We start from the raw sequence: 25,298 nt of genomic DNA, 5'->3' as shown, positions 1-25,298 counted from the left end.
GTGGCTTGTTGGAGGCAGAGCAGTAATTTTCCCTGTGATTGCAGCCTGCCTTCCTCTGAGCAACCCTGATAATCTTTTTCAGAGGTTTCACTCATCGAAAAGGGGGTGGTTAAGTCAAACAAAGAGAAGATGAAGAGGGAGGGGAAGATAGTTGGTGGCGATGTGGATCACTCCTTTTGACTGAAGTTAAAAAAAGAACATTTTAACCGTCTGTAGCACTGGTTTGTGATATCATGATAATACTGACTATGGCCCCAGTTATATGTTTTCACAAGGCATGAACTGTCTAACTGATCCTGAATCAGGGATAGTGGAACGTTAACTGCTGTAGTGTGTAATGCTCAGGTTGTCAAACACTTTGAATCAGTGCTCATTACAGCACAGTATGCGGGTTTAGTTAGCTTTAAGCAAAAAATCAATCACCACTAATTTCAGTTAAAACCGTAGCAGTTCATTATTAGAAACATCAAACATTCTCAAATATGAATGTTTTATGAGTATTTTGGACAAGCCAACAAGTTGATGCTCTGGGAATTTGTGGTGAAACTTTTTAATGATTTTATTTTAATATCTAAACAATCCAGTCAAAAAAGTATCAGATGCACTAGTTGATCATTCTTTAAGGTCAGACACAGTGACGGTGAGAAAACAGTTGTGTTAGAAAGAAATGATGGCCACAACAGGACAAATAAAGGCAGTTTAAAAAAGTAGAGTCTCGGCTCTGGAAACAAATTTAAGTGAACCAGATTAAAAGCAGTTGGGGTCAAGGCTCCGGCCATCTTCCTCATTCACATCCAGCTTCTTCCCTCATGAATTACTCCCAGGCTGCATCCAAGCAGCCCATTCTCACCACTGGCTGACAGAATTCAGAATTGGTTGCTATCGACATTAAATTCAGTGCTGCTGATGAGATCGGAGTTACTGGCTCTCATCGGGGACAATTAAACCTCAGTACCTCGAGCAGCCTTTACTGAAAGGTCAATGGAGAGAAACAGAAGAAGGAGCCAAGAGAGAAATGGAGAGAAAGAAGGATACCCAAGCCTGTCAGCAGGCTGTTTTCACCGTTCGCTTGCAATTCATTTTAGCTGAATGAAAAGAATAATGAGCACGAGACAAAAGGCATGCAGTGCACTTTGGAACTGTGAGACGGAGTACAGCCAAAGACACTAATTACATTTGAGACAGAGTCTGCTAACTTCATGAACCCGGCATTCAGGGGATGATTAATAAAGCTCAACTTCAGGATTTTATAGTCTCCAGTGGGAAAATTAGCTCGCCGCAAGATGTCCAGCAAAATGCATAATTACAAAAATGAAGAGATAACGACACAGGGACACGCGGAAATGACAAAGAACGGTCGGGCAGCTCGCGGAAATGTAGCTGTGAAAATATTTCATTTTGTTCCTGAATGTCAGCGCCCACAAGCAAACAGTCAGGAGGGGGTTAATGAAAGACAGAATGCAATAAACTAAATGGAGACCTGTAGACTTTCTGCTGCCGAGTGTCAGGGTAATTAGGCTGATGGGTGACTGTAATTTTCCACACAAAGTTTCCATTAAACTGTTGTTGTTCCAGCAGGACATAAATTCCAAAATATAATCAAGTCATAATACAAAGCCCTGCATTACATATGAAATTTTAAAAGTGCAGAAGCAGTGTGGGGGCACCGTTATGACTTTATGACTAGAATTAAACTGTTACATTCCTGTTTACTGGAAAATATATTCCAATAAAATGTGAAAATCGTTTCCAAAGACTTGCCTCATGGCATAACATTTAAACACAGTACAACACACAGATTCGACACATTTCATTATTTTTCAAAGCTTAAGCTCAAATCTTTCCACTTTTTTCTCATAATTCCTTTAACTATTCTTGTCTCTTTGCAATTATACCCTCCATAATAAAGTAATGCCTCCAGTGATTCACCAAGGTCTGGTGTTGTTCTCACTCTGGGTTGTTTCCCTGATTAGAAAAACAGCTGAGAGGTTTAGCACTTTGCGGGCATGATAACAGGGGCGTCATCTTCTGCTGCCAGTGTCTGTAATGACAGAAAGTGGGAACAACATGGATGCTGCTATAGAGGTTGCTGTAATTCAGCTTATTAAAATAACAGCTCTTAAATAAACGATTTCTTCAATCGATGCATCAAAATTGACCCAAGTGACCACAGCTCCCTACAGTAAATAACACTGATAAATGAATCACTTGCTAATAGTAAGAATAGGCTCTGTGTCATCATTACCAGGTAGAGAAATGGTCTCAACTACACCAAGTGGAAGGGCATCCATTTTCATGGATCAACATCATCAGCTCAAACTATGGAGACAAAACTCAAAACCCATGGCTGATGATCTCTGACCCCATTTCCTCTCTGTTATTGCACTCTGTTTCAGCGGGTTACACACTTCCTGTTTGGCTTTATGCTTCCAAGGTGATGGTCAGGGTTGTATCAGCTTTCCTCCTGAGGAGCTGTCTTTCAAGAAACAAGCTTTACACAGCATATTTTTAGCTTGCTGATGAGGTAAGCCTCAGCCGTTTTACTTCTCAGACCTCTGGGAACCTGATGGCACTTTTGGACAAAAGGAATCTGTTGATTAATGATCTTTTTTTCACAAAGAAGAAGTGCAGAAGAAGAGGAGGCAAAGGCTTGAATTAGAGATGGGACAAAAAGGAGAGAGAACTTGGAAAAGCAGGGGATGAAAGAAAGACTGAGTCAGAAAAGTGTGAGATTATACCAGAGGGGCCAGTAAGTGAGTCTAAAGACACTTAAAGATGTACAAAGAGCAGAAGAGCAGAGAACGGGGGACGGGCAGAGTTTCTTTGATGTGCTGTTGGATTCCCAGAGCCCTCCACAGCTCTGTAGCTTTGCTCTTAATGGGAGGATAGTCCCACTGCTGTCTCCTTTAGTTTTAGCCCTTTAAATTAACAAGGATGAAACCGCAGAAGAAGAAGACCAGAGAAACCACAATAGAGGACCCACTCTGTCCCAGTATATTCAGACTTTCTGACTTTTTTTGCCAATGGTAAAGCGTTTAAGATTTAATCTAAAGTCATTGTGATATGAAAGGTTGCTCGCTGTGTTGAACCCACATGGGATTATCACCAGCTGTGCGGCTCTGTGGGTCTTTGTAGCCACATTAAGGTTCCAGTTTTGGTTTTAAGACTTATTAACTCTATTGTTCTGTGGCATGCAATTTGTTTCCAGCAGCTCTTTTCAGCAAACAAGCTCTGATTGAGATTAAAAAGGTTTGAAAGCTTGGTGCCCTGAGGAACTTCTGTCCGTTGAGGCAGTCATGAAGAGGACCCCTGTCAGAGCTGTCTTGTTTCATACAGATAAACACTGTCTGTTTTTTGACCTGCTGTGATGATCAATGCTGGGGCATTGACTGATCAGGCTGCTATTATGTCCAGACTAGCAGGGAGGACTGTGCGGTGTTTGTTCTTCACACATCAGGTGGTCCTGTCAGAAGGAACTCAAGCATCTAAGTCGGTGACAAAATGTGCAAGTGCTCAGGTTCAATATATGTTTGGGATGAAATCATCTTGGTCTATTTCTGCCTCTTCAGAAACAGACCACCATGCTCAGAGTGTCTGAAAAATGTGGCTACAAATGACAGACAGTATGTTTGACAGTCATGCAGCTGTCGGCGACCTTTTACCTCCTGTCTGCCTGTCAGCCTTCACAGATGATACAAGCCCCATTGTAGGCGTTCTTATCAACCCTAGTACAGAAACCCATTCACAGGACACACCTAACTTAGTTTAATCTCTGTCATCTCTGATCTTAACCTGGACGTCGGGCTCATTCATTTTTCATGTTTTAAAAATGACCAGGGAGTTGTCATCCATAAAGAAAACATAGGGAAATCAGAGATATTCCTTTAGAAACATTAGAGGCTTGACTTGGACGGAAAACCCTGGTGAAACAAGCTTAACTAAATAACCATTTGTAACTGTACTTGTAACTTCTATCTCCCAGCTAAACCATGTTTGTTTCTGTACCTAAACCTAACCTTCCAGTCTGGTGGACCTCCTAACAGCCACAATGTCACCTCCTAACTCAGAAATAAGGTTTTCTCTCTAAATACTGGCATGTTTTATTAACCTGCAGCGGCACTGGACTGACTGACCAATATATTCATTAGTTGTTTGTCAGGAAATCAATTGACAGCTATTTTGATAATTGACTGTCAGTCATTTATCAAGCAAACATGCCAAATGTTTTCTGTTCCCCTCTGAGAATTTGTTGCTTTTCTCTATTTTATATCATTGTGAATTCAGTAGCTTCAGGTTTGAACTGTTAGTTAAAGAAGGCAAAGAATATGGAGACATCACCTTGGCCTCTACGTTATATAATTCATCAACCATTTGGCCAGTAATAACAAATAATTATGAGGTGCAGAAGCCCAGATTTTGTTAGAACTGGAATAGCGCTGTAGTTTTCATGACATCTAAATGTTGAGCTCATCAGGCCCTGTCATTTTAAATAGTGAAAAACATTGTCAAAGACCTCAGGCCTTCAGAGCCCATCCAAATCGGTTTGCTCTTACATTTTAGACTTTCTGTGTGTGTCTGTGTGTGTGCGTGTGTGTGTGTGTGTTGTGTGTCTGTGTATGTGTGTGGAAGATGGCATCTCTCTGTGACTGCTGTGTGGCACTGTGTTTATTCATGACCTCTCTCCATCCAGTAAAGCACCATAAGGCAGAGATCAAACCACAGGGGTGGCAGATAAAGCCAACAACTTCCAGCCATTCTCACCAACTTTTTTCAGACGGGGAATTGGACAGCGATAACGCTGTGAGAATGCGCATACAATACACCAAAGATCCCAGCGGACTAAACTGAAAGGAAAGTAGCTGCCAGGTATATTTTTCATGCATTGCCTACACTTTACAGACATATGAAAAAATATATTAGAGAAACATCATGAAGGAGAAGAAAATAGCAATCCAGAAGCTAAATATGAGAAATACAGCCCGTCTGTATATTCCATTCAAAACTAAATTTATTACTGCGCTGCCACATGGCAAAGCAATCCATAGGGACGACCGATATAAATATATGAATACCTAAACAGGTGAACAGACTGGATATTTCTCCACTTTCTTCCCTATTGACTTGCTCAGAAAAAGAGTTATAGCTGAAGAAAATGGCATTTTTCTCCAAATCCACACAGAAGGCTAAATAAATATAATGACAGGCCTGGATAAAGCGTCACCAAGTCTCTCTTTGTCTTATTACTATTAAACTTTATTCAGCCAGAAGCGAGCGACGAGTCGAGCGAGCTCTGCTCTCCTGATCATGTTTAGCATTGTGGACACTGAATTGGCTGTTTCTCCTTATGTCCTCAGTGAAAACTTAACTGAAAAACCAGCACATAAACCATTGTTTTAAAGCATTTCTTCACACTGAGAGACTTTATATTAGTCACGGTCAAGGGATGCACTGATCTGCCTTTTCTCACCCAATACTGGGCTCAGTTTCTACTCTAAGACTTAAATGATACTTATTTACGCTCCTTTAGGGAAAAACATGTACTGCACCATCAGCTCTGGGCCCGTATTCATAAACATTCCTAGCGCAAAGACTTGCTCCCAGATGAATTCCTAAAAAAAATCTTAGAATTGTGGGCATTTACCAAGACTTCCCCTTAAATGTTAAGGGTAGATCCTAGTAAAGTTGAAAGTAATCATGAAACATCTGGTGGAAAACTGTTTGGAGCAGGGAGGAAGACTTTTAAGATGATTAGAGTTCCTTGAGCAGAGAATAACATGATGGAAAGACAAACACTGAACAACAGTGAGTTAATCAAATGCTACAGATAAACTGATAATGTTTATGGTTGAACTCATTATAGATGTGCGTGCATCTCCCACCCAACACAAAATTGCCATAACGCCAGAAATGAAAGTGATCACAACATTAAGTTATTTGGCTACTAAAAATGAAACAGTGCAGTACTGATGACCTTTTTGTCGCGACTTCCCATCAGCAGAGTGATCACACATGTTGTTCCAGCACTTTGGCATCTCATGCTATGATGCACTATATTTCATTTCCACTGTTTGTTCACATCTTGCAGACTCATGAACACAGCCTGCACATCATCATACCATCAGAAAACGAAATCTCAGAATGCCCTGGTAGGGCGGGCAACATGTTGGTCAGCACCAGTCAGTCCTTCTAAAACGTCAGTACCAGTTTTGGAGGAACACGCCACTATCCTTGACATTTTTGCTCCTAACAAAGCCCTCTCTTAGTTGTACTCATTTTTACTTGAAATACAGCAACATTAAAGCACACAGGCCAATGTTCAACTTTATTTGCCCCACAGTGAGTAATTATTTCAGCAGAGGAGCATACCCAGGCTGTAGGACAGGAATGTTTCCCTCAGGTCAAAACAATCAGAGGTCACAGAAGCTTCAGGATGCCCTGTATCGTCCATGCAGCACAGCTTTTCAGCCAGAATCAATCCATGGATGTTGCAGTTATGTGGTATGTGCTTTAACTATTTGGTTACCAGGGTGCTCTGGAGCCTGGTAAGCTAACAAGTCCAATGCCTCTGGGAAGCATCGGCATGAATGTGAAACTAAAATGCAAATCAGCTCCTCTTGACTCCTATCTCTGTCTGTTTCCACCCCTCCCACCATCTCTCTGAATGAACTGAGACCCTCCAGGCATTGGCGTCCCTGTGATGGTGCTCGTGCCTTGAAGACAAGGCCATTCAGTCTGAGCAACCATGAGATTTAATGAAATTTGTGTGTCGTAAATTTCTACATGGAACAGAAGGTCAAGGTTTTTATTGAAGACCTCTCCGATGGCATCTGGAGCTTCGGATGCAGCACAAAGGCCTCGTTTAAACAAAAAGAAAAGGGAAAGGAGTGGGGAGGAGATGCAAATCACAGGGAGAGTTGTGTGCAGTGGCACTTTCTAATTCATCTGAGGGGGATGTCTGTGAAGGTGTCAGGGTGGTGAGAATGGTGGTGGCAATGTTGAACTGCACACTTTCTAGATGTTTAGCCATGCAGATTGAAATTAATGACACATTAAATGAGTTACATGACAAAATAAACTAAATAAAACTCTTAACTCATGCTGTACTTTATAGATTTCGTCCAGAGCTTTCAACCAGCAGGGTTCACATTTAGTTTGCAATTACCAATAAAACTGAAATGATGCATACTGGTGTAATTGAAACAGTAAATCATTAAAACTCTGTGACCTGAAATGTTAGAGCATGTTAAAACATCTGTAAGGGACCCTGCTGTGCCGAAAGAACTTTAACTTTTAAGTACAACTTCTTGCTAATACTTATTTTCATAGGAAAGTTTTGAGTGCAGCATTTTTACTTTCCACTGTGGTCTTCCTTTTACACCTGCAAAGCATTTGAATACTTTTTCATTATTGACCAAAGGCTTGTTTTGCAGTTTAGCACACGCACACTGAGCTAAAAGCTGCTGTGACAGTGACTGAACCTTATTTCTGCCTGAGATGAAACTCCATCACAAAGCTGCTCCAGGAGCCATAAAAACAATAACCACTTCCAATTAGCCCACAGTAATTACTTAATAATCAGGAGATGATTGCACCACTTTGACTACTGTCACAGTTTATTCATGAGTGTGTGTGGGGTACTGTATTTCTACCTTTATGGGGACTGAATTTCCCCACAACATTTAAAGGTGAAACAAAGTAAGTGAGGACACTTAGATATGGAACCAAGTTTAGACAAACAGTTTTCAGTGCCAATGCCTCAGTGCCATTCAACATGTTCCCAGTTCAAACTAGTTCCTTTTAAGACCATCTAAGACCACATTCACATTCATCAGAATTTTTTTTACATTGTCTGAATTTTCGGACCAACCTTTAAAATCAGTGAGAACAGCCTTGTTTGTAAATCCGGTGGTTGCAGGGCATCTCTTGCATAGTCCACACTCCTCACTGTGAATTTGATTCAGCTCAGTGGACCTGACGGCTTGGGTATTCACATGTCAATCACTGCCGGTTTGAAGAATTTGATGCTGCGCTGCCATCGGCCTCCGAGGGCCATGCTACCTGTTTCAGATCAAAACGAAGTTAATAGGAAATCTATCAACCTCCGACGCTGACATGAGGCAGCTGCAGGCACAGCGAGCGGAGATGGAGTCTCTGAGAGGACTCACCACATGGTACAGTAACCTAGTCAAGTCATTAAATGTGAGCAAATGAAATGTTCTGAACCCTAATCAACTCCTTATCTAGCACAGGACATAGAGGGCACCATGTGAGTGTGTTGGACTCATCACCAGGTCAGAATAGATATTTGTGTGATTTTTCACAGATTGTAAGAAGATGGTATTTGACTGCTAATGTGGAAAAAAGGGATACTGGAGTTCTGTATTTTGACTGAACAGCAGTAAGTCAATTGAACCAATCCCATCTGACATTGGGCGAGAGGCGGGGTGCACCCTGGTTGCATATTATCATCGTCATAAAAGTTCGCACTGTAGCATGTTTTTTATGTGGTAGCCCAGCAACCATACAACACTTCTGCATTACTTTGGAAATGAACACATTTAGATAACACTGTGTTGCGTCTAATCAGCAAGGCTGCAAGTCTACGGCCCGGTACTAATATACTTGCAAGGAATAGGCTGATGTATAGCAGGTGTAATGTTTACCATGTTTAGCTTATAGTGTTAGCATACTAATACTTGGCATTTAGCACAAAATGCCAGTGTTGCCATTAGATTTGCAGGTATTTAGTTGTAAACCATAGTACTGGATAAACCTGAAACATTGCTGGCGGCACTGCGGGTCTGTGGTTATCGAGGTCTTACAGGTGATTTGACTGAAGTGGTTTTAAAAAACTGTGTTCTCTCATTCCACACTGACTCTTAATGCGTGCTTTTTCAAAATTATTCCTTGGAGAGCTTTTTGGGACGTCTTAGGGTTTAAAAACAGTGGTGTAAAGAAGATGCGTTGCCTGAACTGAGAGACCAAGATTGCCTTCTTAAATTCACCCACATTAGTATGGATGTCTCTTTTGTTACTTGTTCCCTCTCTCTTTCTCAGCTGCTAATTCGGACTTACACTTGATTTTACACCACCACCCCTCCCCCAGTATTTTCTTCTGAATCTCCTTCCTCTCCATCTTTTGATTCCCTTCTGTCCCCTTTCTTGACTCCACTTGCAGTCAGCATCTTTTGTCTCATTTGCGCTTCCACACATCATCTGTCTCGTTTACTCTTTACTCTCATCTAGCTCTGTGTTTATCTATCTACTTTGCCCAGACTTATCTCTCCCTGTCTTTATCAATATCACCTCCTGCTCTCCTTTCTTTCATCTTTCATTCTCGAGTTCTCTCTCCTCCAAACATCTGGCTTCCCATCCCACTGATGGGTGGTGTGGTGCTGCATCGAGGGCTTCAATCAGAAAAGCGGGGGTTCACCGTGGGTAGCAATCTGAAAGCCAATTCCACTGATAGCCATCTCATGGTGTTGCTACATGGCGTCACCAGCTATCACCTGTGGAACGAGAGCAGCCTCTCAGAGCTGCTGCTTCATTCAGACTGCAGGACAAGGGGGAAGACTTTTTTCTGGTCATGTTATCAGACAGATCAATTGAAAAATGTATTATCTTGGATTTCGGCCATGTTGGCACCTGGCAGCCACACAGGCCCAGCGGAGGCTGACTGAAAGAGCACTCAGTGTTGCAGAATTGGAGACGGAATGGATTGCAGGAGATGCATTGTTGCGGCTCAATGAGGCTTAATTTTACTCACCAAGAGCTTTTTGGCAAAGGACTTGCAGGTGGCCTGAGCACTCTACCACATATTCATTTGCATTTGAAATGCCAACAACGGTTTTGCTGGCGAGTGAAGAATAAACAAGAGAACAGGTTCTCTTTGATTGTCATGTTTACCTGTGGCAAAAAGACAGCTTGGTTTTACTTCTGCACCACTTGTCATTATTTGCTGATATGTGCTGGAAGTGGTTGAAATGTTTAAGCTGCCTGGAGGGGAAGATTTACACAGGCTGGAATTTAAATCTGGTAATCCGTAGCATTGCATTATTTTCAGTTCCTGTTTACTGATTGTAATGTTGTCATGGTGTCAGACTCCCTTCCATGGGAGTACTGATTGAATCCCTCAACAAAGATGGTGGTAGGATGTGGCCTGTGAAGGCAGTTTTGGGTAGTTGATAGTTACATGTCCGTGCAGATTCTCAGTCATCCAGGTCATAGTTAGCTGAAAAAACGTAGAAACAAATCAAGTTGGAGTTGATTTGTTTCTACGTTTTCAGCTAGTTGATAGTTTCCATCAGCCTACTGTATAATTCAGATTTACTATTTTTACTTCTTACCCCAATGAAGCTGCTTCATGAAAGTTTCTTTGTCTCTTGCTGTGCTCCAGTTCCATTTTCTGAAGTTCCATTTCAAAGGCTCCTCCAAACGCAGCCAAGAAATGTCACCTGAATTGCCCTGAGCTGGTAGGATTCACCTGGTGCAGCCTTCAGTGTCCCACAGACTGTTCTGGTTCAGTCAGCTCCTTATTGCCTCTGGCACATTCAGGTTATTCTGATCACAGAAGATTTTGTTTGTATTACGGTGACACCAGCTTGAAATTAGTGCAGGTACTGTAAATCTCTGCATTCTGTTCACTGAAAGGTTTTACTCCCAGTAACAACATATTTAAATATCCCACTTGATAGACTGTGTTTGCATTGCAACTCTGGTATGGTTCAGGTATGGGAAGGAGTGCAGCTACAGATTGCGGGCCTATGGGGGGGATGCAAATGTGTTCTACGATGCTACAGTACACACCCATTCGCCGCTTGGACCTCCACAACCTTTATTTCTCACAAAAGGAAGACTACTCCCATCCTGCACTGGTACTGTGCCATTTATTTTGCTTTCAGCCCATTAATCTTTTGTCCTCGGGTCTCATAAATCTGATGCATTCACTGGTGGAAGTCATAGTCAGAAATGATCTGATTCACCACATGATCACATTTCTTGGAACAGTCAGATTGTCCACTGGCATCAAACGACTGATTAACTTTTATTATCCCCAAAAGAAGTATTTATTTGCAGTGTAGGAATAAAACATAATGGTCACAGAGAAATTAACATCCTCTAAACAAGCTGCTATCAGTCAGTCGTGAATACAGAGTGCTAATGAACAGCAACTACAGGATGCAAGTAGAGTAACCAGAGCATGGGCATGAATCACAGGAGGTTACAGATAAATGGAAGAAATGTAAATATGTGTATTTACCATGAACTTGAATAGAGAGACATCACAACTCAAAGTGAAACTTATATTATTACCAGGCCCAAATGGAATTTGCAGATTTTTTTTTTCTGCAGTTATTCAGAATGGAAATCTGTGCAGTACGTTTTTTGCTTGTAATGTAAAAGAAAATACTCATTTAGCTAAGAATTATTTTTTAGCAAAAGTAAGCACAAAAATACATTAAAGCAGCCTAAAATAATCTTGAGCAGTATGAAAGAAATCACTTTCTATGGACTTTTAAATTTGAGAATTTCATATTAATATTTTCAAAATCTGCAGAAAATCTGTGGCGGTGTCATCAGAATTCTGTGTGCGCAGATTCCCTTTGGGCCTGATTATCACCAATACTAACACTTAATGGGGACAACAACTAGTCAGTCGACTTAAGCTGCCACTCTCCGCTGGGAAGTGCCGATTGCTTGTTGTTCCCATGAACTACAGTTGAAGAACCTTCCCTGAGTTAAAGTCCCCTGAGCTCATTGTGATGTGCCTCAAGCCCCAGGAAGATTAAACAAAGTGCCCTCTGATGTATCACCAAAGTTTGACTGAAACAAATATGCCTTCCCTTCAGAAAAGACTGAAGCTCAGGTGCCAAAACCAACAGTGCTGCACAAGCTGTAGGAGAGGGGCTGGTGTTTAACCCTGCCCACTTTAACACTGTTAAAACAGCCTTTGGCAATGTACCTTGTGTTCCTTTTCTCATTCCTCCAGGTAACCCTCCATCTCCTCATCCTCAAATAACTTGTACTGTGTAGAGGCATCCAAACGCAACTTTGACCTTTAGCCCTGCAGGAGTGTGATTAGGTGTGTGTATGCAAAAGTATGGCTCCTTGTAATATTTCCCCAGAGCATGAAGACGTCTGTATTTGCTTTAGCCTCAGGTAGCGGCTGGATCATATTGATGCAGACGCTCGATAATGGACCGGGAGCTGTACATTATTGACAGCGATGACTCCCGGCTCTGTGAAGAGGTCGACTTCAGAAAAGGAAATGGAGGGAGACAGCAGGCAGAGAGAGATGGCAGAGTTAAGAAGCAATGCTGGATACAGATAAGAGGACAGATTACCTCACTCCTTATTTTTGCCAGTGTTCCTCACCGCTCCTCCTACTCCTCCTCCTCCTCCTCCTCCTGGCTGCCGACCCCCCTCCGCCTCTGCCATAGCACAGCTAGCAGCACCACATAAATCTGGAGAATAATAGCATGTTATTTACAAGACGGACGTTTTCTTCTGCACCCACAAACAGCCAGGTAAACAGAGCGAGCACACACACACACACACACACACACACTCACACAAAGACAGTCAGTCCAGGAAGCACACATTCACAAAGAAGTCCAAGTGCACACAGGAGACATACAAACATAAATAATCCTCAGTAACTATAAAGCTAACGGCGTGGTGACAGCAGAAGCAGCACTGAGTTGAGTGTAGATCAATTTAGTCCTACTGTGCAGAGAGAGGAAGGAAGGGGGCGAGGGGGAACCTGGGTAGATGTGCAATGAATTATGCCCAGATTTCTCCCAACTTCAGACAAGCAAAAGGAAAAACGGAGTCAAAGTATCGGGCCCAGCCGACACCTCCTAGAGGCTGCAGTGGTCACTGACATTTCTGCGACTGGACAAAAACTAATTTATGCTGCACTGAACTAGAACTCACATGGTCATAATTTCAACAGATGAAGTTAAGCACAGCCTGTCGTTCCAGTCGTAAGAACACCGGTACCGGATACCTGGCAGGACAAACCTGATTGCTCCCTGGAACATGGAATGATTGACAACAAAAGTAAATGACTTTAAGAAATTAAGATTTTCATAACGTCCTCTAAGGAAACTCTTGTCTTGACTGCTGGAAACATGGCTGCACCTGAAGGCACCAACACTGATGAAAGTGTGTGTCCAGGATCTACCTTGTCTCTAATCCTGTGGATGCTGGCAATGGCTCAGGGTGCAGGACTGGAGATGGAACAGGATAAGTCGCTTGGAAGACGGACGGATGGCACACCTTTGAGACAGTAATGTGCTCAGTTTATCTAGAAGGGGGCTAAAATTGTCTAGTCTTTGAAGAGATTTAGCCAACGCAGATAATTTTAAGTACTGCTGAAACTCCACTTTTTTTGACTTAATCAAATAGTCCTTATGTATTAGGCCTAAATGTGAACTTATAAGTAAAAATTCCTGGAAATCCGTGATATTCACAGTATGTTTTGGTTGGATGAAGGGAGATGGCTTGAGCATGGTGGTAGTGAAAAGATCAGGGCATCAGTGAAATGTTTGGGCTATAAACGCTGTGCTCATGACAGAAGTGCCTGGCTAATAGTTTAGTAGCTTGACTAAAGGTCAAACATCAGCAGACCCCACCATGTTGTATTTGTCTTAATGTCTTAGTCTTGTTGAATTGTTTTCAATATTAATGCGATGGCTGGGTAAAAAAAAGACAGAGACAGGAAAAATAAAAGAGACAAATTGGCAGACAGGATGACCAGCGAGGGGACAGAACAAGGGGAGGATTTTAAGAAGATGAAAGGCAGAGGGTGAAGAGAAGGGAAGAAGAAGAGTAAAGGGCAGGAGAAGAGAGGTAAGAAGGCACCTGAGTGTTCAGAGGCCTCTGTCCTGGTAAGAGCCTCCCTGAATTATTCATGAGTGCTCGCCTGGTTTCACTGTGCCGGCTGCAGCGCTACACTCACTGCAGAGAATAAAAAGAGAAAGGAGAAATTTTGTCTAGAAAAGAAGCTGCAATCAGTGCAGCTGTGCTCAGTGTTCTGAGTCGAGTCGAGCTGCAGGTTTTATAGTAAGATGAAGCTCATGACTTGGTTGACGGATGCAGCTGGATTGAGTTAAACAAAATGAATGGTGTGCTTGCACCCATTGTCTTCTATTTTTACTTGTACTGAGCCTGCAGCTTCCATTTCATTGCGAATATTGAAAGCATATACTGTGAACTCACTGTCATTACTTAATTTGGCAGTTGGAGGGTGCTGACTCATTCAAACCCAGGCTAAGAGCTAAATCACTCCCTCCTTCATTTATTCACCCCTCCCTGATTATTAGACCCTCTGTACTTTACTCCATAGTGAGCAGGACACTGAGATGTGGGGTAAATTCTCTTTGGTTACACGGTCTGGCCCAGTTTCAGTGAGAGTTTTGTACTTGTTTTTCAGCCGTAGAGGCGACGCGCTCTGCCCCAAACACACATGCTGTATGTACAGTATCACTCTTAACAGACGTGGACTAGCCAGTCTGCACTGTGTCTCACTCCGTATTGCATTTGCATTTAAAGGAGGACTGGGCACATAGGAGGAGACAACAGGTGAATGGATTCCGTTGGATTTCCAGAGCTCACATCAGTCAATTTTGGAAGTAATTTTTTGAATAATGGGTTTTCTCAGATGGCTCGTGTAAATATTTAGTAATCAAGATCACTGCATTATGATCTCTTAGAGGTCCGATACCAGGCACAGCCCAGGAGCTGACTGCGTAATGAGCTGCTGTCTTTGTGAATCAGACACAGTATACACACAGCTTCGTATGTCTCTCCATTGTGCTGTAATAGTCAAGCCAAGTCTCTGTCTGGCTGTGAAACAGTCAAAAACCAAGGCTGTGTCAAAAATCACTCCCTTGTTCACTCGTTCATTTTTATAAAAGACACTATGTAGTTAGTGAGCTGTAAATTTGGAACAACGGTGGACACAGGTGAGTTGCACAGCAGTGGTTTTAACAGCTGGAAAATGTGAAACTTGACACTGTTGGATTGTTAGCAGAAAGTCATGTGCATGTCACTATATATACACATAATATACTGTACACGAGGCCACTGCATGTAGATAATCTACATGTCCAGAGACATGTCTGTTCCTGTGTCTCTCTCCGTGGTGCTGAAACAGGCGAGCTCAGGCCGTCTGTCGCCCTCTACTTCCCACACACCGGACCCTCAGTCAGTTACAGTGAACACTTCCTTTCTGTGGATTTCGGATACTTCTGAGTCGTCGTCATTTTGTGTCATTACTGACAGAGGTTGTATGTGATATTTGCAGTAGCATTGTGAGATTATTAGTAGAAAGCAGTGTACATCCTGTGAACACTACTTTCTTATTTGATTGCAGGATTTTTTTCAGGGCACTATATAGAGAATAACCTTCATGCTGAGAGTACTGACATTCAAATGAAGTGGTATAAATAGGGAGTGATTTGGACTCTGTGGGTGCATCACAATTTCCTCAGCTGCATCCACATCTTCCTCACTTGCATCTTAGTCCACCCAGCTATTGTGTAGCCTCAATTTTTTGCCATTATCCACTGGCCACAATTGCACTCATTGTAGCTGAGTGCTCTTACAATTGAAAAATCTTAAATGTCTCAGTTAATGGATTTTTATTATTCTGCTATCATACTCGTACTGCTGTGTGAGGTAGAACCAGTTTAATATTGTATTTCCAGGCTCCACATAAACTAGGTTTCTGAAAATCACTTCTTTGTAAGCGTGTGTTTTGACTTCTCTCCGCAGAGAGAAATGGAAAGGCAGCAATACTGACTGAAGCAAAGCATTACTTTTCAGCTATGCTGCATCCTCAGCGATTTTCCAGTCTGAGATATGAACCGGCCAGTGGGAGGACTCACTGAGTGTATTCACATCTACCTCTAACAGAAATCAATCTGTCTGAGAGAACCTGTATTTAAGAACGTTCTGCTGAGACTCTCCAAGGAAGGAAAATATGCCTCCTACAGTTAAGCAGACTCTGGGCTGTTTCTCATGTGTAGAGTCTGGTTCTTGGATCCAATCAGTGCATTTATTTAATCAATAAGCAAAGAAAGTGTTTTTTTATTCATCATCATGCTACAGACTATAGTTGTCATGGTTACAATAATAAACATGGAGCATGCAAATTTTGCACACATAAACTACTTGGTTAAGTGTAAACAAAGATCGTGGCCTGACTTATAATAAGTAGTTCCTGGATGTTCGTCTTTATAATAATCGGTATGCGGCTATTGATTTCCCACCTGGGGATAATTCATAACCACAACACGTCCGGGACTCAGCCCTCCTTGCCACAACAGTACCAGAATTTTAATGTTTTACACCGTGGGGGAAGGATTACATGGAGGAGGCTTGAAAACCGTCCTCGGTTACTTTGGGATTTCAAGGGGTCTTGATCTCCATTTGCTCATCAGAACCTCAGGGATCAAAAGATGGCAGGAAAACAGTCTGTGCAGGAGGAGATCACATGGGCAGATAGATGGCTTTTCCTGTACTATCAAACTGACATCTCTCATCCTGAAATGATCCAGTGGGTGATCTTATATATAATGAAAGGCTGGAAAGTCAAGGGTCGGCCTTGATAGTCATGTTTGAATCAAAGCAGCTTCTGAGCCAGTCTCCTTTCTCCAAATCTACTCGTCTCATCGCTGTTTAATATCCTTTGGTCTGCTGCTGTTCGGGTGCACACTGCAACAATGGAAGCATCTGTGACACTGCTGCAACACCTCTGACTGGATGTTCCTGTTTTATTGTGGTTTTATATACTGGGACAAATGAGCAATAAGAAAACAACATAGGTGAAAGAAAATGTCTGTTTCATACCTTAACTGAATGTTGGGAGGTAAAGAGATGTTTGTGGTTTCAGTCATTGTCACAGTTGCGCTGTTCTACCCTCTGTGCTGCTGCTCCACCAATTCATTCACCCAGTTTGATGAAATAATATTCTATACCTGCTGCCACCTTGTAAAGCATGCAGAAGCATTTGGTGTTATGCTGTGTTTAAATGATCCACTGGGTCAGATTCTGCTCAGTGTAAACTCATTTTCTTTTACTTCAGACTATAAAATTTAAACATGTAAACACCGTATTCACAAAGTTCTTCCTTTTGATATGGAGATGTTTCTCACATAATTAGCATGACAGGATACGTCTGAGCTCTGTTTTCACTGACGACTGCGATACACTGAGCACACAACGCACTGTTAATAAAATAATAAAAATAAGTTTGATCCTGGGCTCTGTTTGTGTACGCTATGTAATGTGTGAGGCATGTTTGCCACTGGTTTGTATACAGTGCTGAAGTCAAGTTTCAGCTGCAGCATTATAAAAGATTTAAAGGGATTTGAGCAGCTGATCAACGTGAGAGAGAGTTTAATGAGGCTTTACATGGTCGACAGTGATCAATGTTTGTTGCTGAGTGAGTGTGAACACAGTAACATTTCCTCACACTGTCAGGTGTGTGTGATTATTAAGTTGACTTTCCCCCACACAGGTGTGTGTGATTATTAAGTTGACTTTTCCCCCACACAGATAAATAACAGGTGTTTGTTATAAAACCGCAGGTGTTGGACACATCCAGCAATTCACGTTCACTGCTTGGCACCGTATTAGCAGGAAACACATGAAGACGACACTGGGACCTGTGACTGCTTTAATGGACTCCTTGTTGTCCTGCTCTGTTTCCGCTGCTGCTCTCCTCCTGTTATTTTATGTAACTGTTGACAGGCCATTGCTCTAAAAGGGCACCCACGCTCAGCTAACGTACAATGTGGCTACAGAGGTTAAATAAATGGATCAGCTCTTGCTGTTGTAACACAAATGTGATATTTACAGCAACATTCTACCCCTGAGTGATTCTACAGTGGGAAACTGGTCACAAGGGTTAATTGATCAACACGATGCCAGAGTGGTTTAACAAGTGGCAGCTGTCTTTCATAGAATCAGAGAGGTGTATTGTTTATTCCAGAAGAAAATCACCTAACAGCGTCAGTATATTTAGTATGGTGAGCACGAGCGTGAATGGGCAGCCTTGCTCATGGAAATATGTATGTTTAATAAGATGCACTCAAGGGCCATATATCACCTTTAATCATTGTGCGTCAAGTCCAAAGCTCTGGTCACATTGCAGCAGGTGGTTTATGTGATCAGCCATCCCTGTGCAGTTATATTTAAACACAACAAAACCATAATGACACCTTGGCAGAACTCAGCGATGAATATGGTGTTCTACCATAAATATTTTGGAAACCTATTTTAAAACTAAAAAACAAAAATTAACTGGTACCCAGTGTTTGTGTGATGATGCAGTGTGATAGCGTGTTGGGTAATTGTCATGGTAATCATGTTTGGGCACAGTGAAGAGAGAGGCAGATCCATGTTGTTGCGGTGTTTACATCCGTGAGTCTGTCGATACTCTACATCTCTGCTTTTACAACAGGAGAATATGAACTAACTGGGACTGTGTCTTTGTTCTTCACAGGACGGCATGGGCAACCTCAGAATAACAGAGAAGGGTCTGAAACTGGAGGGGGACTCCGAGTTCCTCCAACCCCTCTATGCCAAAGAAATCCAGTCCAAACCAGTAAGTCACTCACAGAATGCCAGCTTGTATGCATCTGCACAATCCTCCTATTTTCGTGTGAGACAGACACACATTAGAACTGAAAATACATTTTACAGAATAGAAGGTTTTTTAAGCATTCGCAGCTCTCAGCACCTATGACAATGACCAGCATGACCTTTCTGCAAGGATAGCCCCATGTGAGTCCTGGAATAATCAGCACAGGTGTGTAAGTGGCATATGCCATTTCCCACATTGATGCAAAACTTCCTTTGTTACTTGTAAAATGTTTGCTCATAAAAACGATATTTCTTCCCATTTATCACTGAGCCACAGCTGCAGAACAAAGGCTGCGTGGTGCCGCACTGGGTGAATGACAACACTCACAGTAAGAGGTGACAGAGCGCTGTGGTGCGAAGAGACTCGTCTACTGACTGTGACTGTGACAGTGTGAATTTGCGCCGTGAAGCCTACATCCTACACAGCAATGAGACAGGACTCAAACTGGAACCATTAAATTACAGTACACGTGGTTCCGCTCCACCCGTGTCGCAACTTGTATTGATTTTATTAGGTGCTTCAACAGTGTTTGCAGATGCTTTCTGAAACCACCCAAACACAGATTCTGTTTTCAGTTCCTGCTATTGTAAATATTTGGATGGGGTTATTGTGTGAAACTGAGTATTCTCCATCCATTCCTCCTGGGGGATCCTGACCCTCTCCCAGGTCAGACAGAATATACACTGTGTCCAGTAAGCTGTGGTTCCTGTACCGTCCCCTGTCCCGTTTCTTTTCTGTCTTTGCTTCTTTGATGATGGGGATTCACTTTGTCTTCCTTTTACTGGTGTTAAAGTTTAACTATAATTATAGTTCTTAAACTCATGACAGTGCTTCCTTCTGTTTCTGATGTTACTTCTTCATCTTCCGAGCGTCTCCAAATCCAAGCAACCTGAAAATGCAAAATTCACACTCTAGAGCCACTGTGTGGTTTGTCTGTTCTGGGCTACTGTGAGATACATGGCTGCTCAACATGGCAGCCTCCATGATGGGGGACCTGCTCCTATGTAGATATAAAAGGCTCGTTCTAGGCTAAAGAAAACAAAGCAATTCTTATTTTCTGGCGATTATAAAGGAAAACATGCATACTATAACCCATTTCCACTAGTAAGTCTAGATCTTACAGACCCGCCCCTCTAACATTTTAGTGATATCGCCCCAGGGTGCACTCAGTTATGTTGTACGTTGTGTGTCATGTCATCTCAGTACAAAAATAAAGCCAACACAAAACAAAGACGTGCTCCGCTGCGACTTGTCACAGTGCGTCGCGTGGTGTCATGTTCTGTTGTGACGAGACAAGACAAAAGCAGGTGATTCAAGACATCCTGACACATCATGTGTCATGTTGTATCACAACAAGACAAGGTGACACAACATGACGACAGGCGCCTTCAGTGCACCTGTTTCAGACCAGATGGTCTCAGTGGGGAAACAAAGCACATGCTGCTGTCAGTGTGCTTTCTCCAGTGTGCTGCACAGAGCCACGCCCTCAGCATCAGTTTCCCCGCAGGAAATCCTCAGGGTTTACTGATCCAAATGCAGCGTCTGTCTGAGGTCCCTTGCTGTGTCCTGTTTACACATTAACATTCTGAGTGGCTTTCTGTCGGCCTTCTAACAACCACAGTACAGGAGTAGTGTCCAGGCTTGGAGATGTCAGAGAAGTGGAGCGATGAGCACAAGTGATAGGCGCTCTCCCCCTCTGGCTCTTCTACTCAGACAGTTATATTAGCTGTGTGCAGGGAGTGGACGGATGGCAGCATGCTTTAGAAAGCTGAGAGAGAGGATGAGAGATGGAGATAAGAGCGCAGAGTGAAAGAAAGCAGAGTGAGGATGGGAATGGAGATGAGGAATGAGAGGGAAGCAGCAGCAGTAATAAAAACTGAACCAGGGAGACTGATGAGGGGGGACCGAATTAGAACGAGAGAGCAGGGAAGCCAGCTAGCATATTTTGACAGGTGACAAAGCACAGGAGGTGGCCAAGTTCAACACCGACTCAAACTAGCACAACATGCTCGCAGTGTGATGTTATGGCATGGTAAAATATTCATATTAAGATGAAGTCCCTGTTTCAGTAGACACTGCAAGAAGCAGCTATGGATGGCTGCAGAGCTCGAGTGCTCTTATTTGGCACTATGTTTAGACCAATTTTGTTGGTGTGAAATTTATGTACATCTCTCATCTACATATTCAAAAATATAAATACAGACATAGCAAATTTAGCACATTGTAGAAGGCTGAAGGCGGTTGCTGTCGTTTTCCTCCTAACATGAAAACACTTGGTGCTGCCAGACAAGTATTGAAAGTACAGAGAAAAAAATCATTTAAAAAGCTGGTGTGTTGCAGATATTCCTCTGTTAAGATCATGGCAGTCTGATCTCTGTGTATTGTCCAGCATCTCCCGTCTCTTTCCTCTTTAGATTTATCTCTGTATCTCTTCTCTCGTGTTTTTTGGTCTTTGAACCTTTGTTTGAGTTTGTCCGGTTCAAGTTGTGACAGAAAAGCTCCAGACCCAGAAAGCAAAGCATCACAGATTAGTTTATATACAGTAGCACCATATGCACCCACCGGCCACTTTATTAGGTACATCTGTACAATTGTATGCAATTCAACACTTGTACTACCTGTCACTACCTGTAGCTATGTACCGTCATAAACTACCCACTGCTCTTGAACAAAGCGAGCTCAGGCTGTAAGCTATAGATTTATTTTAATAAGAGTGGACTGGGTGTCTACAAGAGCCAGTGTACCGCTCATAGGAATTGGTCCGTTGGCTCAACTTAGTGAAGTTTAATTTAGCCTGTGAGACATTTGCAGCCTTTGGAGCAGCTCGGATCCTATGAAATATTTCTTTAACCGACTCCAGCCCACGTCTTTCTCCTAGTCTGTCCTCTTACTCCTCTCTCCTATCCCTCTTTGGTAGAAAGGCCTCCTGCTGGGAGCAGTATTGTCTGCTGCATTAGTAATGAAAAGAGGAGTGGATGAGTGGCACCACACAACAGCAAGCTAAACACATACACTCTGCTGTGTGGCAGCTGGGTGCTGTGGAGAGTGATGTCAGCCAGTGATGTTTTTCAGGCTCCTCCACACAGACGAGGGCTCGTTGAATGAAACCTGGTTTTTCAGCTTTTCAGAGTAGCTCCTCTTTGCTGCTCTGATCTCCCTTGGTAGTCTGTTTCCAAACTTAATTTTACATTCAGTCCACATTATTGTTAGTGCATTAACCTCTTGTGTGTATATATCACATGTGTGTATTTACTGTAGGAACTTCAGTAAGTTTGGAAAGAGCCTTAATGTTATCAGTAATATACACACAAGGCCTGGCCCCTCCTTGGCTGTGAGTGCAGCACAATGGTCAGGCTGTTATCTCTAATTAAGAAGTTGACTGAGGCATGAAGATTACTTGAGCACTGAAAGAGCAGAGTGTCCGACGTGATCGGCATTACAGGTGGTGCAGGGCTCTCTGGGAAATGAGAGCGATCAAACGGAGTGGGAGGCTGAAGTCTCTGCGCTCGGACAGTTACGGTGTGCATTAGTATACATGTTTCTCTGTATTTATGTGCTCCTCTACTGTTTGCTGGCTCAGCGTACGTAAGCCTCACGTTAGCACAGGAGCATGGCAGTCAGGTGTTCTGTCTGAAACGGTTAGCAGCAAATGCCAAAATAAAACAGGATGGTAGCGGCGTGAGTTTAATATAAGAGGCCTGTCCTACAGCAACCAGCACTGGTTTCTTTCAGCTAAGGATTTTCTACATGTAAAGACCAAGCCAAGCTCGCATCAACCATTTTGTCATCTTCCCATGTGACTCTGTGCACTGTAAGGGCCCCAGCTGCACATGCACTAGACAAGCAACACTTGTTTCATGTACCGCATGTACTGCACCAAGGTCCCACATTTTTTTCTATTCACTCAAATTCAGTCAACACTGGAGCCACTCTTGTTGCTGTCAGGTTGCCAGTTTGTTTTCTAGTGTGAGAGGACTGACTGAAGTGCAGGTGCATGTCCAGTGTCTATACTGAAACCATCATAATTTAATAACCATTGCATGACTGACTAAATACACCACCCCCTCTGTCTCCCCACAGGGCCGCCCGCTGTTCCTGCAGTCGTCCAGAAACGTGTCGGTCAACATCGTCAACAGCAACAACCAGCTGCTCACACAACTCGTAACAGGTGAGACGCAGCAACAGAAACACCACCTGCTTTCATGTAGCTTATTGATGTTTGCTTCTCGTATAGGATACGTTTTCATCATCAACATCAAACCTGGCAACACTGACGACATCAGCTGCAACAGATGCACAGCATATTTTTATGTTTCATTAGTGAGGGAAGAGATTTCTTGGTCATTCGTTTATTTTTGCTTTTTGGATACACTTTAAGTCCTCCTTGGACATATTTCACATTTTCTTTGGACTTGGAACAAGTCTGATGAAGCTTTGCAGGGTTTTTGTAATTACTGATCATGATTTTCCCTCTGTAGGTTGTTTCATTTGAACAGCTGTTGTAGACCCCACAAGGTAAAATACCAGTATTCCACATTATAATAGAGTAGACAAAAGTAAGAGAAAATAATCATATTTGTGTTTAAAAAAAAAAAGTTTTTCCCCAAGTGTAATAATTTTGAAACTCCATAGATTTATCTGAGAACGCTGTGGGCAGTCCCGACTGTCAGGTTAGAAAACACTGCTCTGTCATTACCTCGTTTCCAGGATTAAATATTACCACATCATAAATTCTTCCTCTGTTCTCTTTCTTTGTGCCAGCGGTGGCCTCAGTCATCCTCCCCTAACTCTGTGATCACACCTTGTTCTTTACATTTCCCTTTTCTCCTCCTGTCACCCTCCAGTAGCGATGGCAGTCTTCAGTAAATGAAATCACTTTATGTAAACATGCACAGGAAGTGTCTCTCATGTTAAAAGGTTTGGCTTCTGGGTCTGAAAAGAAGGAAGATGGAGTCTGCTCAAATGATTCTCATGTTTGGTTAAGTGGGGTTGGTGTACAGGGAGCAACTTCACATCCCAGATGGAGAGTGACAGAATCAATTGCACAGGTGTCAGTCAGTCGTAGATTTCCTTGTAAAGGTGGAGTATTCTTTTACTTAAGTCAGCAAGTCCTGCAGGGACACCTTGAACACCTTCCACTTGGATGCATTTTACATTTTCAGATACTGAGGTAAGAAACCAGTCGTTCCTCTTTGATGTCTCCTCTCTTTCTGTGTTCGCTTTAGGATCCAGGGGATTTAAAGCGCGAGGAAAGATGTTTGAAGTCAAATCCACCTCTGGGAAGCTCCTCTTCTCTGCTGACGAGAAGGAGGTGGTGGTGGGCGCAGAGAGGCTCAGAGTGATGGGTGAGTGACCGGCTGACGTGCTCGGAAACTCTGGTGCCAGGATCCAGAGTGTGAAACCAAAGCGCCAACTTAACCTGATTCCTGACAATCTTGGTGTTCTAACAGAGGACACTGTTGTTTTTCTCACTGTTATTGTTTCTCTAAAACTAAACGGATATTTGTTGCTGTGACTTTGGCTTTTAGTTGTTTTGTATAAATAAGTGAGAGGATAAAACTTTTCATTTTTAAGTGACTGTAAACTGTAATTTGTTACTACTCCAACAAAGTGCACACCCATCAGTGAAGAGAGCAAGGACTTTTTTAAGCTTTATTTTGGTAGGAAAGAAAATTGAAGCTTGTTGAAGAGAATAATAGTGGGGAGCTCGTCGTTTGCAGGACTCAGGGGGGAGCTTTCATATACGAATTGGTGCGTTGTCCTGATAACACCATCCTACAATCACAAACTAGGATCAGCCATCCGGCCTTCGAAAACCTTCTGTCTTCTTGCAGAATGAAGTGATTTCTTGTCACTGAGTGCGATCACAGTTTGTGATTACAGGACTCAGGGCGGAGCGAGTGAAATGTAGTCCTTAGAGAAATGAGTTTTGTGCTTATGATAGGAGATAAGAAGTGACAGAGCTGTTCTATTGCAGCAGCCAGTCGGCCTCCAAGCGACACCACTGCGACAGTTGATTGAGGGGCATAGCTGGGGATAGCAAAGGCAAAATCATTTCACTATGCCACCAGGAATACAAGGATAATCAAAGCAGCTGACTACAATAAACACAGTCCTGTGGCTACTGAAATGCTAAAGATTCAAGACAAAGTCTGATGGGAAATGTAGTCTGCCCCAGAAAGTGACAGATTTAAGCGTAATGCTGACTTTGCCCCGTCTGTGTGTGTTCATATCTGTGATTACTTTAGTGTTTTATTTGTGCGTGTGTCTTTTTTAGTCACATTCTTTAATTTGATTTTTTATTTTTTTCCTTTGTTCTATCTTAAGCATTTTCTTGCTCCTCTTTAGCATCATTCACCATTAAATTTCCACCTGCTCTCATCCATCCACCCACCTATTCATCAGTCCATCCATTTAATCGCATCAATAGGTTTGATTTGATTTGATTTGATTTGATTTATTCTTTCAAGCATGTAAAGACAATTGATATGACAACACACATAATTTTACACATAATCCAATATCAATTTGCTTATACCTAGTACATGCTTGAATGGAGTAGGAAGAAGTCAGACTTATCCAGTCCTACCCCATAACATCATCTTACCATCATTGGTTTGCAAGCAATAAATGATTCACTTCT

General features: G+C 42.5%; 1 protein-coding gene across 7 annotated transcripts in view; it reads left to right on the top strand.

The window, feature by feature from the left end:
• The window catches only part of sgcd (sarcoglycan, delta (dystrophin-associated glycoprotein)), a 241,934-nt gene that overhangs the window by 162,854 nt on the left and 53,782 nt on the right, over positions 1 to 25,298 (top strand). For all 7 annotated transcript variants that reach the window (XM_020615170.1, XM_020615172.1, XM_020615174.1 and 4 more), the window contains 3 exons: positions 18,515 to 18,616; positions 22,736 to 22,823; positions 23,881 to 24,000. In XM_020615170.1, the coding sequence (XP_020470826.1) occupies positions 18,515 to 18,616; positions 22,736 to 22,823; positions 23,881 to 24,000 (310 nt within the window). The remainder of the gene's footprint in view (positions 1 to 18,514; positions 18,617 to 22,735; positions 22,824 to 23,880; positions 24,001 to 25,298) is intronic.

The sequence above is a fragment of the Monopterus albus genome, unplaced genomic scaffold (genome assembly GCF_001952655.1).
Source record: "Monopterus albus unplaced genomic scaffold, M_albus_1.0 scaffold159.1, whole genome shotgun sequence".
NCBI lineage: Eukaryota > Metazoa > Chordata > Actinopteri > Synbranchiformes > Synbranchidae > Monopterus > Monopterus albus.
This window is presented reverse-complemented; position numbering and strand designations above follow the sequence as displayed.